The sequence below is a fragment of the Temnothorax nylanderi genome, unplaced genomic scaffold (assembly GCF_030848795.1).
Source record: "Temnothorax nylanderi isolate EJ_2023f unplaced genomic scaffold, tnyl_v1.0 TNYL_tig0087_pilon, whole genome shotgun sequence".
Lineage (NCBI taxonomy): Eukaryota > Metazoa > Arthropoda > Insecta > Hymenoptera > Formicidae > Temnothorax > Temnothorax nylanderi.
In genome coordinates this window covers 749,167-769,289 of record NW_027249149.1, presented here as the reverse complement: position 1 = coordinate 769,289, position 20,123 = coordinate 749,167, and the positions used below count along the sequence as shown (strand labels likewise).

The window sequence follows — 20,123 nt, the reverse complement described above, 5'->3', positions numbered from 1 at the left end:
GGAAGGAAAGGAAAAAGAGGAGAAAATTAATTTGCAGTCCTGTTACAAATGATTATATTTCACTTTATGTTACAAAAAGAATCTCTACTACGTATAGCGTACCGTTGTTTAATAACGACAGCTCCAGGTACCACGAGTGTGGCTTGAATACGCATCTTGTTCTTTCTCTCTTTTTTTTGCCTCCTTTCCATTTTCAAAGATACTTTTGCAAATAATATCATCGAACATCTACTTAACAGCTACTTCCGAGCTAATTTAAAATGACTGGCATCTCTGCACCGATTAACTCTCAATAGATGAAAAAAATCACGAGGTTGCTACAATGGTCGGTTCTGGTTCCGGGATCATTCCTATATGTTAACGTTTAACGTTTCTATTGTTGCTACGGAGAAAATATAATACGCTCGTTGACACGTTCGTATAATATGTGTATGTATAAATCGTTCGTGCTAATCTCCGCGATGTTGGTACGATTTTAGACAAATGTATTATTAATGCCGTAACGCTAGAGAGTGCATTTACAATATGTACAAAATGTTCTGGGTCCATGCTTCAAATTTCGTTACAAAGATCTTTCTCTCTCTTTTTTTTTTATCATTTAAATTCACCAAATCCGCCCCTCGGGCCAATACAATGATTCAATACCAAATCTACACGTTGAGTTAAAGAATTATTATACAAGTCTATGAACGTTGCATAATTGATATTATAAATCGCAATTAACTTATCTCCCACGAAATATCAAATTAGTTAAGCTACACGCATATCCTACACTAGAATGCAATTAATATTTAATGCCATGATTGATCTCGTAAAATAGTAAAAAAAAATCGGTACGATCCTTTGATGAAACTTATAGATTTCTCAATGATTAAAACCGCAATCGAAACGTCGCGTCAATCCGCAAACATTTGTTAATATCTAGAAATCTCGAAAAACATATTTCACGATTTGAAGAAGTAATTTGTAGTGCCGCATAATCTTATATTAACAATGATGTCTTTTAACTGGCTACAGTAAAAAGATACGGAATGCACACCGCAAAATACCATCCGACAGTGTCGTTCAGTTTCGCATCTCACAAAATTATTGCCAGGAAATACGAATCTCCGAATGGCGAAGTTTGCAAAAATATCTCGCGTAAATGCAACATGGACCCGGGTTACAGCGCAGCGCGTCTGTCAAGACGTTTTACACACGCATCGTTACATCGAGAGCTCTTCCTTCAAAATTCTCCTAGAGATAATAATTCCAGCATACATTACACAGTCAGTTAATTCCTTAGCCTACGCCGTTACAGCTAATCGGACTCGTTAGTCGAGTCCCATTCTTCTCTCTCTCTCTCTTTTCTTTTTATACGTCTAGTCTCACGTATCGTGATCTAAACGCACCATCGTCGGGAAGCTCACCGGGCGGGACGCAATGAGAGCTTTTGTGGAAGCCTTGAGCAAATCTGTCCGCCGTCCCGATTCCTATTTATTTACCAATCCTCGGCGGACAGATCCTGATATTATTGTTCACGATGTACCCTCTCCTTTTTAACTTGGGCTGTCTCAATCTCGCTCTGTTTTTTCTTTTCTCTCTTTAGCTTAATAATCTTAAACACGAACTTGACGAATAATTCGGTTGCGTACTCCTCGGGATCCTTTTCAGAAAAAAAAAAACGGTTTAAATAAAGTTCGAAAGACAGGCAGAAAAATCATTATGATGTATGAATTATTAACGTGAAACGCCGGTCGATAATTATGACAAACGAAAAATGAAAGAGCAAGGATTCCTTTTCTGAAAGAGGATTCGGGACAATTAACGGTGAGATAGCGCAACCATTTACGACGTGGAGGAACTTTGTGAAGGACGTAAATGTAGAGAAAGACCGCGTCGGTCCCTCGAAAGGACAGAATTATTTTTGGCAAATGTTATCGAAGGTGTGCGCTTCCACGACTGGACATTCGTCAATTTCTTAACGACTTCGGAAATTGTGCCTTATTATCGTGATCTTTTCGAACATCAATGACAACGAGAAGCAGAAAAGTTTCAACTGTAATGTAGAAACTGCACAGATCTTATCGCTGAAACGATTTTACTGTCTCTAAAGATCTATCGAATCGTTTAATATAACGTAGCTATTAAGTAAGTCGATAATTATGCACAATCGCCGAATTACAATTATCTTTACAATACACAGATTTATACGTTCCGATATATCTCTGACGCGAATGTCTCTCCAGTCGCGTGGAGCAGCGCGGACGGCTAGGTAGAGTCGAGGACGAAATTTCTCGTGAAAAATAGTGAGGACAGCTTCTCGAGAAACGGAAGGATCATTCCTTTTTTTTGCCCGGCTCGTTCCCGACGGTGGCGCGAGGCGAGAAGGGAAGGGACGGTGGTTCTGAGACTGGCTCGGTTTTTGGACACAAATTAGCCCGACCTGTGTCTAGCGCCTAAGTGCGTACGAATCTCTCGTCGGAATTCCTTCTTTTCTACTCCCGAAGATTTAATACTTAGGATTAGAATCGACAAGTAAAATTATAGCTATTCAGAGCCGATTGCACCAACGTAGATCAGAGTGTGATTGAACGAGTGTTCCTTCTTCTCTCATCTAGGCATTGTAATTAGCTTTAAAATCTAGAAAGAGGTCCGTTAATCGTTATTGCATTACAAGTTAGTGCAGGTGACTCTTAATAAAGTAAATTAGTAATATTACACCACGTGTTATATTGTTCGAACATAAAAGATTTTGATACGTATGAAACACAAGGAAAAATAAATCGTGAATAAAAATAAAAATCTGAGAAAAATGCTTTATTCCGAATACGGACAGAATATAATCGACGTTGAATTGTATAAAACGGGAAATATGCCTCCGTTCGCGACACGCGTCGTAGACACAGGTGACGCGATAATTACAAAATATAGATATAATATAATAGCGACAACTGACCAATCGATTGATAGTCGATGAACGATCGATAAATTCTCTTTAGGTATTTGTCTTACCGCGACGAAGCCGATATACAGGCAATAGTTACAATAATAAATATACAATTGCAATAATATCGATAATAATAGCAATGATAATAAAGACAATAGCAATAGCCGCGATAACAAATTTCATTAACACAATCCATGATCATTTATGTTGTATACATATAAAAATTTATTTGCAGGACGCTCTATTACGTTTTTTTTAATCGCGCGCACATCACAGCATGATAATAATGATAACAATATTCATAAAATACTAACGCGATTAATACTTCCTCGAAACTTTGAACAGTTACATGATCATTTTATTTGGAATGATTTATTTTGCACAATCTATAAGTTATATATATATATATATATATCACTAGAGAAATATATGTGTGCGTGATGCGCGACGTATCTGCAGAACATATCAGAGTAAAAGAGCATCCTGCGAGATGCACTGATTGTGAGTACACTTATCACGATAATTACACTCCTACAAAAGTAGTACAAGATAGCGGTAATCAATAAAACCGTAATTAGAGCTCTTGCCGCGCGCCCCTTTGTTGAACCAAAGAACGTTTTCGCTAATCCCGTCGAACGAGATCAGCGACGATTATGCGTCAAGTGTTAGAAATTGCCTTGCGAAGCGCTTTGCCACACAATAGAAAACATATACATAAAAATATAAATAAACATAACTTAACAAGGTGATAAAACCTGCATCGAATAGCTGCAGCTAATACAGTGATTCAATATAATAGTTAACTTCTAATGAACAATAGGTGTGTAGGTTTCAACAAGCTGCCAAGAAGTCAACGTAAAAATGATCTAGAGCCCGTTTAGGCCGTTTCTACAACAAAATCGCGAAAGAACATGATATCGCGCGTTGCGAGTTTCACAGTTAACAACGAGAAAACGTGTACCGATCTCCGATGATGAGAAATAAGCGTTGGATACCGTTGGAACTGGAACAACCGACTCCGCGGCTCGAAGAGGAAGAGATATGCTGCCTAGAATTATTTATAAAATTCCTTTTTCCAACGTCGAAACAAATAGCATTCTTCATATCTTAGTATCTCGTATATAATCCTCTATAATACTGTATTCTCTTCGAGATACAAAGTACGAGTCGTTCCATTTTTCAGCATATTAAAATATTCCTGCGTTTGGGATCGAAAAACGGTTTCTCACAGGTAAAAAGAAATCTTTAAAATAAAATAAGTGAGCATATGGGTGAACTAATTGATGCATCCGGATGGCGGGTGACCTGAGGTGGTACTACTTGGAAGATGGGTCCCTATATCGTGTCTATTTTACTCGGCTACCGTTTAAAATTTTTCAAGTCTACTTGCCTACGACATTCCATCTCACTACTTTGATTATAAATGCTACCGGTCCACGCGTGATATTTAATATTGTCTCTATGGTTTACGTGATGTAAAATTCCTCCGTCTTTCACTACCTGCAAACGGTGTATACGTTCTTTTACCGCCGTGCGTTCTCCCTTTTCAACGTACGCTTTTTTGTCCGACGAAACGTTCCGGAGACGATTATATTATGCTACATTACGGACCATCAACGGAATAACCCTTGAATCGTTTAGAATACGTAAAGCGTTAATAAATAAGCGTGCTAAAGCGGTAATGGAGCTCGACGAATCGATCGTCAATGAAACGTAGAGCGCGTTTCCTCCGTACAATAAAAACGACCGAGAATATATTCGATGGAACGCTCGCGTTGATTTAATGCACTTAACAGTTTGACACGGCTGAACGCGCATCGTCGCGGAACGTATAATTTCGCGTTGAAACACGCGCGTAGCGAACTCCGCGAAACAGCGGGGGCGCCGTCTACGAAAGTGTTGTATCCTACACTCGCGTTTGTATCCTAAATTCCTCTACTAACAATAGTGGTAACACAAGGCAGAGGCTCCCCGAAGAGACTCTATGATATGGAGCAAAATCCATGGGGTGTGAAAAACTGAACATTTCGAAGCCCTTCAAAACGCAGCCCTTACTCCCCCGTTCACCGAGCGCGATTCTCCCCCGTATCAGTGAGGACGGCGTCATCGTTTCTTTCTCTTTTTTCCCCTCTTTTCCGTTTTTTTTTCATTTTCTCGATCATTCACGCGTATCCGTCCATCCCTTTGTAAAAATACCGCGTCGCGGAAATGTCGACGCGACGAAACGATTATTACGGATAACGAGACTGCGGACGTTCTCTCTCTAACGAAGAAGTCAATTGTATACTCATTAGAGTCCTCCAGACCCGCGAAACGCGAGGCCTGGCGACGAGCAGTAGAAAAATTCGAAAAGGTTCTCAAAATCCTCGCTTCTCTCAGAATATTTTACTCCACATCTTCATCATTTTCTAGAAGAAATCTCTGCCTAAGTGGGGACGGTTCGTCTGTTGCGACAGTCGCGGCCTACCCCGCCCGTTCGCGCCGGCGGCGTGCCGCCTGGTGTTGCGCAGCTCCCGGTCGACCTCGAGCTCCTCCAGCTTCATGGTGAGACCGAGCTTCTGCTGCACCGCCAGGCGCAGCAGCTGATTCAGCGTCTTCCGGTCGTCTTCCGCCACGGTGAGCTGCCGCTGAAGCTCGTCCACTTGCGTCACGTACTCTTCGCAGCGTGCAGCGAACATTGCACGCAGACCTGGACAGCGCATGGTTAGCAGGGTTTAACACGATGTAGAGATAAGCGAGTGGGATGGAGGGATACTGGAATTGGAAGCATACCGGAATTCCCCGCGGGAGATGAAGCCGAAACTAGACTCCACGAAGGAACGAAAGGCACCCTTACATATATACGTATATAAAGTTATGGCAGAAAAGAAAAATGCGTCAACCAAAAACCAGGTACATCGTAGATACTGCATCGCGTTCCGAAACAAGCGCGCGATAATGCTTGACTAGTCACACTTAGGAGAGGAATGTTACATGGCAGTATACGCTTGATAATTTTTATGCAATACAGTAGTTATGGCACAGAATCAGAGAGTTTGAAAAGTCAACCGCGGTACCCCATAGTATTAACAGCAGCACGTTCATTACGACTGATAAGACCCAATTTTTAATTGGCGTTAGTAGGCAAAAGTGTTAGTAGGACAAAATAGAAAAAAAGAGTTACATTATTGAATATCACAAATTGCAGGTTTTGTAAAAGTATCTTGAAAAATGGGTAGGTTTAGTAAGATTCATAGGGCAACAAAATTATAATGTAATTACGTCTTAATTTCTTTTTTCTTTAATAGTTCTTCTATTAAATTAAAGACGTCTAATCGCGTAGGAAAGGCGAAAAGAGCTACAGAAATTAAATACTCACTCGAGAAAGTCGCGGCGTTTTCCTTCAACATTCTGAGCTCATTCCTCAGCTTGAGCATCGTCTCGTTAACGATGCTCTTCTCGTTCTCGTATTTGCTCTTCAGATTCGTTAACGCCACCTCCGCCGTGTTTTTGTTTGATTTAAGCACCGTTCTCAATGTGGCGATCTGTTCTCGCTTAGCGGACAGCAAGGCCTTTAATCTGATAACTTGCTCTTGAAGGTCCGTTACGTCCGCCTTGTTCTCATTGACAGAAGCTGAAAAGATCGAATCGATTAAAATTAAAAATTATTTATCAACGAAATTCTATATTACGTCTATATTGTAAAATAAAAACAAGTTCTTTCATAGGCATGTACTTACCCTCGCAAACGTTGCAAATATTGGACTGCATTCCTTTGACTTTAGACAGTTCGATCGTGTGTTCTACGGAGCTTCTAAGATGCTTTATTTGGTCCATCGCGGTCTCTATGTGTTTCGCAATTTCCTTCGCTTTGCTGAGACTCTCCAGATCCTTAATCTTGATGTCGGTCTTGAACAGAGTTCGGCACCAGTCCATCTTGCCGTTCTCCTCCTCCTTCTCGGGCACGATCTCCGACTTCTCGTGGTCCAGCACCACCCTCGAGGGCGTCTCGCCGTTAACGGTGCACACGTGATGATAGAGCTGCGCGAGCTCGTCGGAGAGATTCTGCAGGTCGTTCTGAGCAGAATCGAGGAAGCCGCCCGCTTCCGCGGTGAGTTTCGACAGAGTGGACACGTCCGACTCGAGTTGCATGCTCCTCTGTTCCGTGTCCAGGAGCTGAAACGAAGGAGGGAGATGTCAAGCGTGCGAACGAAAACGCGGTACCAGGTCGCAATAAATGCGTTAGGTACGTTTTGCCTGATTATTGCGTGTTTATCGGAAGTTCGTTCATGAGATGAGTTTGCATAGTATGTATTAAATAATTGGATAGTAGTTTTAGGTTCGTAGTTTTGCGAGTGCAGCATGGAGATTTTATGAGAAATATCACAGGTTGTAGATGATCTCTTTCTTCGAGCATCGTGCAAAACAGGCTCGGCGAGTTCCGTTCGACATGCTGACGTTAGATACGCACGAAATTTAGGTAGAAAGAAAGTGGTCGATTTTGACTTCTCGTTCCTAAGCGCATTCTGTCTTAAAAGCCACGTTGCATAGCATATATTACGATCCGTACGTCGTCTCTTTCGAGCACAATAGTGATATTTCGTTCAAATGCGTTTGATGCTAGGATCCATGTGTGAAAACACGAATAATTTATTTCTACGGCGCTCAGAGGAGTAAGACTATCATCACACGTGGATCTACATTTAATGGAGTGAATTCGTCAGTAGCTTCGAAAACATGTACGGTTAAATATATGAAGTATCATCATAGACAGGAAGCGATGTGTGGATGTTGTTAGGACACTGAGAAGCGAGTACCACTGTACGGATCATCATTAGAGGAGCCAACAAGACAAATTGTTATTAAAATATCTGGTAAATACGTCAAAGGGACCACACGTAACCCAACCTTTTCTCGAAGGCTCTTCTCTGACTCGGGTATCTGAAACGCCACAATTTCTGTTCAAAGTCCATCGTTTTTACGCGACAATTGCGCCAGTATCGCATACACTTATACTCTTGCCACTAGCAAACTCTTGTTCTTTCTCTCTCATTTTTCTCTACATCTTATAACAGTCTATTTTTTTAACTTACACCTTCGCTCTTCGTCGCGAATTTTGCAATAACGCCGTTGCGACAGTACATCTCAAGAAATCGTAAGTAATATACGAATAAATGTATACCTTATTCCTCAGATTCGTCAGCTCCGTTCTCAGCTGCTGCGTGGAGTCGGACACGGTTAAACCGTTCTCCAATTCAGACAGATCTTTCTGCAACTGATTAATCTCGCGAGCAGACATGGTGCTCCACTGATGATATTGCACAACGGCCTGTCAAAACAGTAGCGTCATTAGCATAATATTTTATAACAAAGTAACACGAAACATTTTATTATTTTTTTGTCTATTTTAATTAAAAAGAAGCCATGTACGCGTACCTGATTGAGTTTATCTAACGTCGTCTCTTCGCTCTGCTTATCAGGCAATTTCGAGTGAAGATGATGTAGCGATTGCACATGCGCTGCCAGCTGCACTATTCGCGCAACGAACGATTGCAATTCCGCCTGGCTCTTCTCGACCGCGTACTGCGACTCGCGCAGATTTTGCGTCAGATGCGCCTTCTCGGTCTCCGCGAGCTCCAGCTGCTTCTCCAGTTTCTTCAATTCGTTCAGATGTATCTCGGAGAACAAGTCAACCTGCTTGTCGGCCGCGGACGTGCCTGGTTCCTGCGTCTTCAAGTCCGCCTCGATTCTACGCAGCGCCGGCGAGTCGTCCTCGCCGTCGCTGCATATCGTCTGATCCTCGGTGATGCCGCGGATGGAGAGCGCCAGATTGCTGAGATTGTAGATCGACTCGCTGTTAATCCTCTGATCCAGTTCCTTCTTCAAAGCGTACTTGGCCTCGCGCTCGGCCTGCAGCGACTCCAACGCCTCCTCCATCTGCTTCTCCGCTATTTTCTTCAGGTTCGTCAGCTCCTCCACTTGACTGTTCAGCAACTCGACCTCCTCCGTCAGCCGTCGAATCTCGTGTTTGGCACCCTCGAACTCCACCTGACTGGACCGCAAACCGGACACCTGCTTCTGCAATGAGATATTCTCGTCCTCCAGCTCGGAGTAATCCTGGAGCAGGCGAGTCTCGCGGTTTCTGCACTCTCGTAATTCGGCACGTAACGACTTGCGCTCCATCTCCGTCTGCTGATGATCCTTCCCGACCTCCTCGCGCTCCTGCAGCGCGTGATCACGCTCCGCCTCCACCCGTTCCAACTCATGTCGCAACTGAAAACAATTTGTAACACGTCAAATCGCACTTCCGTTTTGCACGAGTCGATAATCGCGACCAACTGTACACAAACCTGTTTCGTTTCATTTTCTAATTCGATGATCTGCGATTGTAAAGACGTTTCCCGAGCAGCACTCTCGTTGAGAAGACTCTCTTCCTGCTCGATGCCGCTCTTCGCTGTTATTTTCGTGGTTGTCTGGAACTTTGCTAGCGCCTAAAGTAACGACAAAATATTCAATTTATTCAGGAATAAATATACATCTTTAAGTAGAACTGTATTTACGTGACGCGCACAAGTGATACAACTGATAAGAGTTTCAAGACTTTCTGGAGAAAAGAATTTGCTTTCTTTGAATTATAAATAATAACATATCCAATAACGCGTAAACATATTTTTTTCCAAAAACAGCATTCCAGATCAGGTAACTAAATATAGATATCTGTACATGGATTGGCCGATGCAGGCGCACTGAATGAGTCACTCTACATTCCTCTTGCAGTCAAATTGTTAACGGTTGACTCTACCCTGTCCTCCTACCTGTTCTACTCCAAGAAAGAAAATCGGTATTTCTTGCCGCATACGCTCCATATTAAACTGTTTACTGTACGGGAATTAAAAATTCACCCACGCGTCATTTCTATCGTTACACATTAATCGCCGCTGCCGATCAAACTGTCGCAAGAGTGGAATAAATTTGCTCTCCCTTTCACGGGCGTGTCGAGCGACACGCGGTCGGTCGGCCCCCAAAGGGTTCCCGGACTCGCACTAACCTCCTGCGTGATCTCCAGCTCGTGCTTCGTGTTCTCGTAGAGCGTTTCCAGATCGTTGCACCGCTGCTGCAGGGCCGACTTCTCCTCGAGCAGCGCGAGCCCGTACTGCGCCGACTGTATCTTCTCGGTGGAGGCCAAGTCGAGCTCGCGCGACAGACGCTCGATCTCGGTCCTGAGCTCCTCGAGCCCGTCGACGGGGGCGGCCATTGCTGCCTGCACGATGACGACGACGTCGACGATGACGATGACGATGACGAGAACGACAACGACGACGAAGACGCAGCTGGTCTCCCCTCCGGCGTTGCTACTCCTCGTGCCGCTCCCGCTTCCTCCGCCTCGTCCTCCTCCTCCTCTCTCGTCACCCTCTACACCACCTCCTTCACCTCGTCGTTATCGCGAGTGAAACGAATGGACGCCGGTCGCCGTGGTTGCGTGACCCGTACGCGAACGCATCCTTTGGTCAATCGGCCGAGCTTTTTTTTTTCTTCTTTCACCTCCGACCTCCGACGCCTCGTGTCTTCGACGACGCGTGCGACTCCACCTCCTGGTCCTATTGGCTCCTCACATTCTACCTGATTCTACCTGTGCGGTGCGAGAGCCACCGTCACTGACCGTCGCCGCGAGAGTCACTCCGAGCCGATTTTGACAGACGCGACGGCGGCGCGACGATGACGGCGACGACGACGACGACGATGATTCGGCCACGGGGCGCGGGCGGGCGAGATCACGCGACAACCGGATGCGCGTTCCGCGGTTCTGGTTTTTAACTTGTTTCGACGTTCCGCTCGTCCATGCCAGCGCTAGAGGCCAGCCGACCCTCTCTTTCTCTCCCTCTCCAGCGTTGATAAAAGATTTTCCTCGCCGCCTACCTGACCAGGTTCGCTTTATCGAGACACGTGGATGTCAGCGTTCACGCGTCGACGCCACGGGGTTATTTATATTTCCTCTAGGGGTACCACGGGCCCGCTCGATCGTCCATTCACCTGTTTTCTCCATAGCCGCTCATTCATAAAGCGTCATCCAAGTCGCTCGGCGATAACGGACCACATAGATAAAAATATATAATGCGTAGTTAGAAAATGGCAAACGACAGAACCGCGGAGAAACGTTTGGCCAAGTTTAGCGTTGAAGTTTTGTCGAAGCAAAAAGTCTCACGGCGATTTACCTACTGTTTCCACGCGGTGAAAACTCGTGCGAGACCATACCGTAGAATTTCGCTCGGAAACCGCAAGAATTTATAATTCAGTCCGTGGCATTGCGTACCGTTGCTGATTAGACAATTTAGAATCGTATTGCGGAGCAAATTCTTGTGTAACAGCGCGTTAATTTAATTGGAGACTTTCTCCTCTAGAAATTCTCTGCGAGAGATTCACGAGATATAAAACATACCAAGGCGACTGCCGATTATTAATCAGTTAATCAATCCCCGACGAGTCCATTTACGCATTTACGATGACACGCAGCAGATTGCGCGGATCCACAGCCCCGGAGCACGCGTGCGCTGGTGCAATTACGTAATTCTCATCGACGGGCAGCGATCCATGCGTGTAACACGCGGGCATAACGCGTCCTCGCTGAAATCACAAAGCGTAAATTAATCGGACGGTCCGGCACGTTTGGAAAGAGCCTGAGAAATTCTAGAAGGAAAAACGTTACCGTTGACTCAAGGATCCCAATATCCCTTGTCCCTGAATGCCTCCAGCGAGGAGATGCTGCATATAGCTTAGGGATAGCTCAGCTTTAAATCGGTTTCCGGTCATGTCACTTGATATGTATTACGAGGAATTTTTAGAATATGGTTTTCACCATGAACAAATATTCGAGACTACACCTGACAATACGTCGCGAAACCACAAATTGATTCCCAGAATCAATTCCTTTAAAAGTAGAAGGATCTCTGTTGAAGAGAGGAAGGAACACGTCATACGGTTCAGGAAGGCAAACGAAAGGAAAAGAGAAGACCATTCCTTTTGCCTCTCCGTACACATTCTATTTCAAAAATTCAGTTTAAAAACATAACTTCGAATACTCCATAATCCTTTTATTACTTTGTAGCTTATTTTTTTTCTCTTCTTCCTCTTCATCCTCTTCTTCTTTTTTCTCTCTCTCACTCTCTATCTCTCTCTCTCTCTCTCGGTTCTTCTTCTTCATTTTTAAGTATTAATAGATTAGTTTAATATATAAGTCGAGCCGTGGACCCGGCGTGCGCATGCCGGTCGAATTAGATTCATATACTGTAACAGTCGTATTCTTTACAATATTCGTACGTAAGTCTTGTAGCAGAGACAAAAGCGCAGGTGCCCTAATCGCACTCGTTTTTTTTTTTAAATATTCTTTATAATAATTATTCGTATGCTCGTCTGGACCTCTGGCGCTGCCAACAAAACCGCGGAGACCGTGTCGCGGAGGGAATCGGTTGCATCTATCCAGACTGCGTTGCTCTCGCGTGTGTGATGTGTACTCAAGTCATTCCCAGCCAGACAGTATAAAAGAGACGTTTGAGAAAAATCTGACGACGTGTCCGAGGTATCGGGACTCCCAACTTTGACTGTGACTTGATCCATCCTTCGCTTCTCTCTAGTATCAGTGAAAGATATCCCCGAGGTAGAAAGGTAAAGATACCCTCGAAACGAAGGATGCATCAAGTCCGTCGAAGAACCCGAGTTCCTAAGTCGAGTCCAATCGGGACTGGTCACTCAAAGTACACGAGGGATAATACCCCGAACCTACGGACATCCGTCCAGACACTTCGCGTGGTCCGGAATACTTGGTCCGACGTGTGTCCGCGCATTGGTAGCGCCAGAGGTCCGCGAAGGTTCCAATATAGCGAAGTACAATTTGTTTGATCCTCTCCAAGTCTCGTCGTGAGCACTAGCACACCGAAACTACGCAATGAGATCCGGTATTTTTTAAGTCCCGAACAGTGTGTTTAAGTGTATAAAATTGTTGCAGGACACCTGGGTTACTATTAAGAAAAACACTTCCCGGGGTGCGCCGCCGCCCCGGGGGACGGGAAGGCGGACGTCGCCCGGGCCTTTCTTCCACCGAGACAGTCAGGCACGCCTGGCTTCTGAACGTCAATACACAATTGTCGCTGCTGGTAGAACCACACCGGAAGTCCGCAAAGTGTACGGATCGCGCGGACGTCGCGAAAATCCGAAGCGTATCCCTCGGGGACGCCAAGTCCGCGCGATCCGCCTTTCCGGCCTGAACAAAGACTCGCCGTCCGGATGACCGAATTGATAACTGCGTGCCCGCGCTGCTGCTACTTGGCGTGAACGCGTGTGTTCCGGGTACTCCAAACAATGTAGTCGGGATTCTAATCGCATCTTATAGCCTAATTGCGTTGTTCACGTTGCGTTTTTACTTGATTGAAATGTCGCGCGGTCGGACGAGTCGCGGCTCCCGCTAACATAATTTCGTCGTGCTTGGTACGCGCTCGCGCTCGCGCGCGCTCCGTATCCTCTTCTTTTCCTCGTTTATATAAGAAAAAATCTCGCTTTGTACTCGCGTCGAGCTTTAAGTGGTCGTATCCCCTTCGTATGCAACTGGGAATAATAGCCTTTTCTTTTTCCCCCTCGAATCAGTCAATTTCCTTCTACCGATCGCATCTACGAAAAATTTCGTCCCCTACAACTTATGAGTAAGAAAAAAAAAAAGAGTATTTGACCTCGGGATTTATACTCTATACATGAAAAATATAATTTTTCTCGTTGAAGATACAAAAGGAGAATCGTACCATTGGAATTAGTCACCAGCAACGACCAGAGTATAAGCTAGCTTTTTACAGTACAAAATACAGCTCCTGCACACATGCATAAATATATGTATACACACATGCGCATATATATATACATATACCTAGTAACGAAGTATTTTTCAGCAACATGTAAGGATATAGTAAGGTTGGTACACTTCCTGCTGTGGGCTCCCCTCTTTTCGTCGCGCAGGTCCATCAATAGTCCCCGGCGACAGTATGAACAATATGAATCTATAGTCTTGTCATTAACAATTATGATTGTGTACGTACAAAATGTGTCAACTTGTACAGACCACCGTGTTTATATGTATATATACATATATATTGATGTAGCGACCATTTCGGACGTATCTTACTGGTTATTAATCGCAACGTAATTCTTTCCTTTCATGTCAGGAAAATGCACATTATTCTTCTCTCTCTTTCGCCCTACTTCGAAGTCGGAGGATATGAGTATAATTGCATATAAACCTGTAAACACTGATAATCCTACAACTATACTTCGCTTTTTGTCCGTACTTATAATGAAAACTAGACGAGTCCGGTATATGAAAAGAAAAAAAAGAAAACAGAAAAGGAAACGAAAGAAACGCAAAAGTGATGCACAGTAACGGCTCGGGTGAGATCCTCATTACATCCTTACACATTAAAAATTAGCGTTACTAAACCTTATTTTTTTTATGCATTCAGGGCCGGCATGTGTTCTCGCATACTTCTTTGTCCCATTTTCCCGCGTTCCGCTTCCGAATTGCTTTTTTTTATTCTTTCTTGCTTTCCTTCACTTGTCGATTTATGAGTGTCGGCTAGAGAGTTCGAGAGGGAGGACCGGAGAATACAAGATGCGTGGATGCGAAAAGTAGTGCGACGTGAGCCCGTGCCTTGTGATTCGCTCGTGAATCCGTGTGTCAAAGACATGCTTCATTTCTCAACGGGCGCGCCGTTGTTTTTAACGTGGCGGCCTGTTCTTTATTTTTTTTCATTTTTTTTTATTCTTGGTTGTCAATCGTAAACAGTCACGTATTGTAAAATTTACTTTATTCATACAAATGCGAGAGCCGTTAAGGATGTGCGCGTGGAGGTAGTTTCGCGCGTACATTTATGCCGCGCAAAACCGCCGGCCGCGCGCCTAATCTCGGCGAGGCTACGCGTGGAGCTTCCCGAGAATCCATACATCTTGCATCGGAAAACAATGCGCGTACGAGACGATTCGAAAGTCAAGGGACAGAGGATTCATGTCTCTACTCTAAGTCAATAGAATGTTTATAATATTATTACATAGGTTGTGTATGTATGCGTGTCATATGGATGTGTATATGTGCATGTGTGTCACATACGTGTAGATGTAATGTAATGTTGTAGTAATGTAATGTAATGTAAGACGTGTTACTCGTAGGATGAACCCTGCTCTCATTCACACGTAGTAGCAAATGTACGTGTTATATGGGTGTCGATGTGTAACAGCAATAAAAACTTAAAGACATCGTTAAGAAAAAAAAAATCCTTGCGAAGAGAACAACGGTGGGCAGAGAGGGGAAGGAGATTAGGAATAAGGGCGAGGAGGGCTTTAGGGGGGAGGGAGGGCGGGGGGGGAGCTGGCTGGCCTCCGGGATATGGGAGCCTGGAGAGATGGAGAAATCCGTTTATGACGGACGCGCGACGTTAAATGGCTACGGCGGCGACGCCGCGATATTGATACGGCAGGCGTCAACCACGGCGTTGACGACGGAGCCACGGCGTCCTGTGCGAATTTATAAACGCACCGAGACATACGTCAACGAGACATACGTCCGCACATCCCTACCTAGCTACCATTCCCGGTAGTGGCGCGCGCGATGACGGTAAACGGCTTATCGTTATCGTTAAGCGAGCGGCACGGATTCCGGTTATCTCCTACTTCCTGTCGTCCTGGTCGCATTCGCGGCTTATGTGACCAGTCTTGCCGCAAATGTAGCAAGTCTTGCCACCGGCCTCGGTGCAGTTGCGAGCGATGTGGCCCGTCTTGTTGCAGTTATAGCAGCTCTGCATCGCGAAGCGGCCGGAATCGTTGCCGCCCTCCGGGCAGCTGCGCGCCATGTGACCAGTCTTGTTGCAATTGTAACAGCTCAGCTCCGGCCCCTGTCGAGAAAACAGTCAAACGTGTCCACAACAAATCTGTCGAGAAACTGCCGTCGCAAATGCCATCCGCACGCGACACGGCCGAGCGGCCCGGGTGAGTCCCGATCGCGAGTGTACTGACCTGCTGACAGTCTTTCGCGATGTGACCGACACCGTTGCAGCGATAGCAAAGATCCTGATCCTCCTTGCACTCGCGCGCGAAGTGCCCAAATTGGTTGCATTTGAAGCACTTCTCTCGGCCTCGTCCGAAGCCGCCGTCCCTGTCGCGTCCGCGATCTCCTCTACCTCCACCGCCACCGCCTTGTGGGCACTCCCGCGCAAAGTGGCCCATACGGTTACATTTGTAACACGCGCTTGAACTCATTTTTTTAAGACCTGCAATTGTAAAGACGTATATATATACACACACACACATACATGTTACTGCCTCGAGAGATCGTCGAACCTTTGTTCTCTCTCGTCGTTATGTCCTTATCTTTTAAGTACACATATATGTTACGCGTGTAACGTTGACGCGACGATCCCGCACGTTAAATGTCCATTTTGCACGTAGCGTCGCAACATATGTTACATCAACGTGTTCAACATAATCGCGTTACAACCTTACGGAGTAAACCGAGAAAACTCGCGTTCGCGGTGCTTCGCGAGGAGCTCTCGAGCTGGCGCTTATCAGGTTCGGGGAAAACTACCTAGTCAGCGTGCGGCGCGCGCGCGCTCGGAGCAGGGAGGGCGCGATCACGCGATTATTCCGTCGAGAAAGAAACCAAGGGACCGGAGCATCCTAATCCGGCCGGTTCGTCCGGAATCGGCGAGTCTATCGCGTCCGACGGACTCCGACCGCGCGCGTCCCGTGCGCGGCACGCTCGTGCGTGCGCGCGCGCGCGCGCGCGCGTCGAACACAGATGTCTCTTGAAGCCGCGCGGCGGCGGCGGCGGGCGAAGCAGGGTCGCGACGGTTCACGCCGAGCGCGTGAACGTGCACTTTGTCTCCGCGGGGAGAGGATCACGAGGCGCGGGCGGGCAGGCGAATTGACGCCGCAGGCTCGTTCGCGCAGGCGACAAGCGGGCAGGAAGCGGCCGGCCGGAGCGAACCGGAGCGCCGCATGGCGCCGCCGGCCGGATCGGAGCGATCGAAGCGGCGGCGGCGGCGTGCGGGCGGGCGGGCGGGCGGCCACGGTCGCCTCGCGCCGAGAACGCGGAACGTTAATAAGATGGCACCTTTCACGCGCCTCGCCGACGCTCCTTCGCGAGAGACGAAACGAAACGAAACGAAACGAAACGCGCGCACGTGCTCCCGCGTGCGCTACGTCCCGCGGTGGCCCGTCCGCGCCTCGTCGGCAATGGCGGGCAGACGGGCGGCCGCCGAGAGCGCGTGCACGAGGTCGGTCGGCGACGGTGGCGTCGTTGGCCGCGCGGCGACGACGCGACGCGGGGCGACGTCGCGTCCCGTCGTTCGCCGTCGCGGCCAACGACGACGGGAATTATCGGATGGCTCTTCGCGGATTTTTACCGTGCTCTCCTTCTCTCTCTCGCTCGACGATACACCTCCGGTCTCGCGGCGCGCAGTACAACGTGGCTGGCTCGCTCCGTCCGCTCGCGCGCGCTATCTCTTTCCGTGCTCCCCCTCCCCTCCCTCTCTCGCTTCCTACGTTTCGCGCGCGCGCGCCGGTGTGTGTGCGTGCGTACGGCGTACGTGCGTACATACGTATATATACGTATATACGCTATATACGTAGGCACGTATTGTACGTATGTACGCCGCACGGCGCGGCGCGGCGCGAAGATGGCATCCGAGAGCGACGCCGCGCGCGCTGCGCTTTTTTTGCGCCAGGCACGGAGGAAAGATCGCCCGATGGCGACGATGATGACCGCGATGCCGCCCGCCGCGGCCATCGTCGTCGTCTTCGTCGTCGATGCATCGATGCATCGACGACGAAGACGACGACGACGGCGGCGGCGGCGGGAGCGGGAGCGACGGGGACGCTGCCGTCGCTATCCCCGCCGCGCCGCGCGGCGCGTTCCGGCGGAGTCGCCGCCGACCAGGGATCCCGTTCTCGTCAAGGCGACTCGTTACGAATTTTTCAGCGGAAAAGCGCGAGCTGCGTTTTCGCGGCGCGGGCCGGGAAGCCGTGCCCGCGCGGCGAAGACGACGGCAGGAATATCGCGGAGCCACGTGCCGAATTTTTGCGGGCGCACGGGCCCGCCGCAACGAAGAGTCGCTTTTCGCGGCTCTAGCGGCGGCGCAACCGTGCGCCCGCGTGCCGTGCACGTCTCACGCGGCACACGACCACGACCACGACCGACGGGGTTATACGTTGGTTGGGCGGCGCACTGCTTACCTGCTTAGGTGATTATACGGCTGACGAAAGTGCTTCCGTTCCGACGTGCAGAATGACGACAAATCCACGGAGAGGAATGTGATTTCCGTGGGAAAACTCAGACCGCACACTCGAGCGGACGGCTCGCGGTGACCATCGACTACGAAAAGAGGGAGACCGGCGGCTAATCGTCGCTCTGGCGGCTAAACCCGCGAACATGGCCGTTTCCGCCATGCACGTAACTGGTTACGGGTAGGTTACGGGAAAGTTGAGCGTCCAATTGAATTATCCGACGCTAAACGAGATCTTTGTAATAGGAGGCCTGTCCTGTTTAAGTCGGTTCTACAATACGTCGCAAACGATGGTAACTGCTAGTTGAAAAGAACAGGAGAACAGATAAACTGATGTGCAAGAAGTTTAGCTAAATAGAACAGACCTAAAATTGATCAAAAATCGGGAATTTAACCAAAAGAAATTATATGATGTTTTAATAGGATATGCGAATCTACAAAATGTATTGTTAAGCCTTGTGTACGTGTACACGATACTAGAAATCGGTCCGAGTTTCGGTTTAAGCCAATCAACTTGCAGCTCTTACAGAAAAGCAGCAGTTTCATTGGCTTAAGCCTTGTGTACACGATACTAGAAATCAGTCCGAGTTTCGGTTTAAGCCAATGAAACTGCTGCTTTTCTGTAAGAGCTGCAAGTTGATTGGCTTAAACCGAAACTCGGACCGATTTTTAGTATCGTGTACACAAGGCTTTAAACGGAAACTCGGACCGATTTCTAGTATCGTGTACATAAGGCTTTAGATCGGTATTCATAATCGGATCTTATATTTATGATCATCTTAAATACAATCGTAGGCCGGTATTCATAGTTATTTAAGACCGTCTTAAGTTCAATCTTAAGATGTCATAAACCAATCACAGAGCCGTATTAGCGTCTTAAGACATTACTTAAGACGATCTTGAAGACTATTGCTGCGTTCCCACTATACGCGTCGCGCGTCGCGTCACGACGCCGCGTCATGAATTATCCAATCAAAACGTTTCATTTTATGGCAAGATCTCGCGTCGGAAATGACGTCATAAAATGAAACGTTTTGATTGGATAACTCATGACGCGGCGTCGTGACGCGACGCGCGACGCGTATAGTGGGAACGCAGCATATGGGCCTGAGCAGAATAGCTGACTTATAATTTTAAGACAGTGTTTTATGCTTTAAATCTTTGTTTTTAGCAACGCACAATACTGTCTTGTGTCTTAAGTCTTACAATGTTGGCACTTTGTACACTCGTTTAAGACTTGAGACACAAGACAGTATTGTGCGTTGCTAAAAACAAAGATTTAAAGCATAAAACACTGTCTTGAAATTATAAGTCAGCTATTCTGCTCAGACACTATGAATACCGGCCTTAGTGCCCGTCTACAATAGGTGTTTTAAGCCTTAAGCCTTAAGAAATTGTTCAATCACAGTTGAATTTGAGGAGAATAATTGACTGTGAGTGGTTAATTTCTTAGGGTTTAGGGCTTAAAACACCTATTGTAGACTGGGACTTAAGGTATTATAAACCAATCACAGAGCCGTATTAGTATCTTGAACCGACTATGAATATAGACCTTAGAATTTTTTAATGTATGCGTATATACATATGATATAAAACTTTATATATGTATTAAAATATTGTATTTTTTTTAAATATAATAAAAACTTTATTTATCATACGAAACACGCTTGTCTTTTAAAAAAGCATATCTTTTCACATACCTATCTCCATTTACTAAATGAATAAAAATTCTAAGAATCGCAATTTTTAGTTTTAAATTCCAACATATTAACGTAAAAAAATCTGCATTTATAAAAATCAGTTAAGTATAAAAAAAACATAATAATTAATAAGTTTGCACTATCTAAAATTATAAAAATGATTAAATTCTCATAAATTGCGATTCGAAAAATTCGGGATTTTAA

At 46.3% G+C, this 20,123-nt stretch overlaps 2 protein-coding genes across 6 annotated transcripts; both read right to left on the bottom strand.

Moving 5' to 3' along the window:
• Nucleotides 1–37: 37 nt before the first annotated feature.
• Nucleotides 38–11,427, bottom strand: Bicd (protein bicaudal D). 3 transcript variants are annotated; one of them, XM_071710257.1, is made up of 8 exons: nucleotides 9,957–11,420; nucleotides 9,259–9,399; nucleotides 8,345–9,181; nucleotides 8,091–8,237; nucleotides 7,817–7,849; nucleotides 6,649–7,084; nucleotides 6,288–6,542; nucleotides 38–5,618 (listed from the first exon to the last, which is right to left on the bottom strand). In XM_071710257.1, the coding sequence occupies exons 1-8, from the start codon at nucleotides 10,161–10,163 to the stop codon at nucleotides 5,338–5,340; spliced, it is 2,337 nt and encodes a 778-aa protein (XP_071566358.1). In that variant the 5' UTR covers nucleotides 10,164–11,420; the 3' UTR covers nucleotides 38–5,337. The 3 variants fall into 3 exon arrangements, with proteins under 3 accessions (XP_071566358.1, XP_071566359.1, XP_071566360.1); XM_071710259.1 differs by lacking the exon at nucleotides 38–5,618 and adding an exon at nucleotides 5,912–6,018 and having other exon boundaries at nucleotides 9,957–11,427; XM_071710258.1 differs by lacking the exon at nucleotides 7,817–7,849 and having other exon boundaries at nucleotides 9,957–11,417.
• Nucleotides 11,428–11,924: 497 nt separating this feature from the next.
• On the bottom strand, nucleotides 11,925–18,328 carry Cnbp (CCHC-type zinc finger nucleic acid binding protein). 3 transcript variants are annotated; one of them, XM_071710260.1, is made up of 3 exons: nucleotides 17,341–17,483; nucleotides 15,953–16,206; nucleotides 11,925–15,831 (listed from the first exon to the last, which is right to left on the bottom strand). In XM_071710260.1, the coding sequence occupies exons 2-3, from the start codon at nucleotides 16,193–16,195 to the stop codon at nucleotides 15,607–15,609; spliced, it is 468 nt and encodes a 155-aa protein (XP_071566361.1). In that variant the 5' UTR covers nucleotides 16,196–16,206; nucleotides 17,341–17,483; the 3' UTR covers nucleotides 11,925–15,606. The 3 variants fall into 3 exon arrangements, with proteins under 3 accessions (XP_071566361.1, XP_071566364.1, XP_071566363.1); XM_071710263.1 differs by lacking the exon at nucleotides 17,341–17,483 and adding an exon at nucleotides 16,277–16,442; XM_071710262.1 differs by lacking the exon at nucleotides 17,341–17,483 and adding an exon at nucleotides 18,170–18,328 and having other exon boundaries at nucleotides 12,036–15,831.
• Between the last annotated feature and the right edge of the window lie 1,795 nt (nucleotides 18,329–20,123).

Coding starts and splice junctions, on each gene's coding strand:
- Bicd (XM_071710257.1), bottom strand. CDS start 10,163: ATGGCCGCCCCCGTCGACGGGCTCGAGGAGCTCAGGACCGAGATCGAG. Junction 9,400..9,956: donor AGCTGGAGATCACGCAGGAG/GTTAGTGCGAGT, acceptor TCGTTACTTTAG/GCGCTAGCAAAGTTCCAGAC. Junction 8,238..8,344: donor CGTTAGATAAACTCAATCAG/GTACGCGTACAT, acceptor CTGTTTTGACAG/GCCGTTGTGCAATATCATCA.
- Cnbp (XM_071710262.1), bottom strand. CDS start 16,195: ATGAGTTCAAGCGCGTGTTACAAATGTAACCGTATGGGCCACTTTGCG. Junction 15,832..15,952: donor TCGCGAAAGACTGTCAGCAG/GTCAGTACACTC, acceptor TTTTCTCGACAG/GGGCCGGAGCTGAGCTGTTA.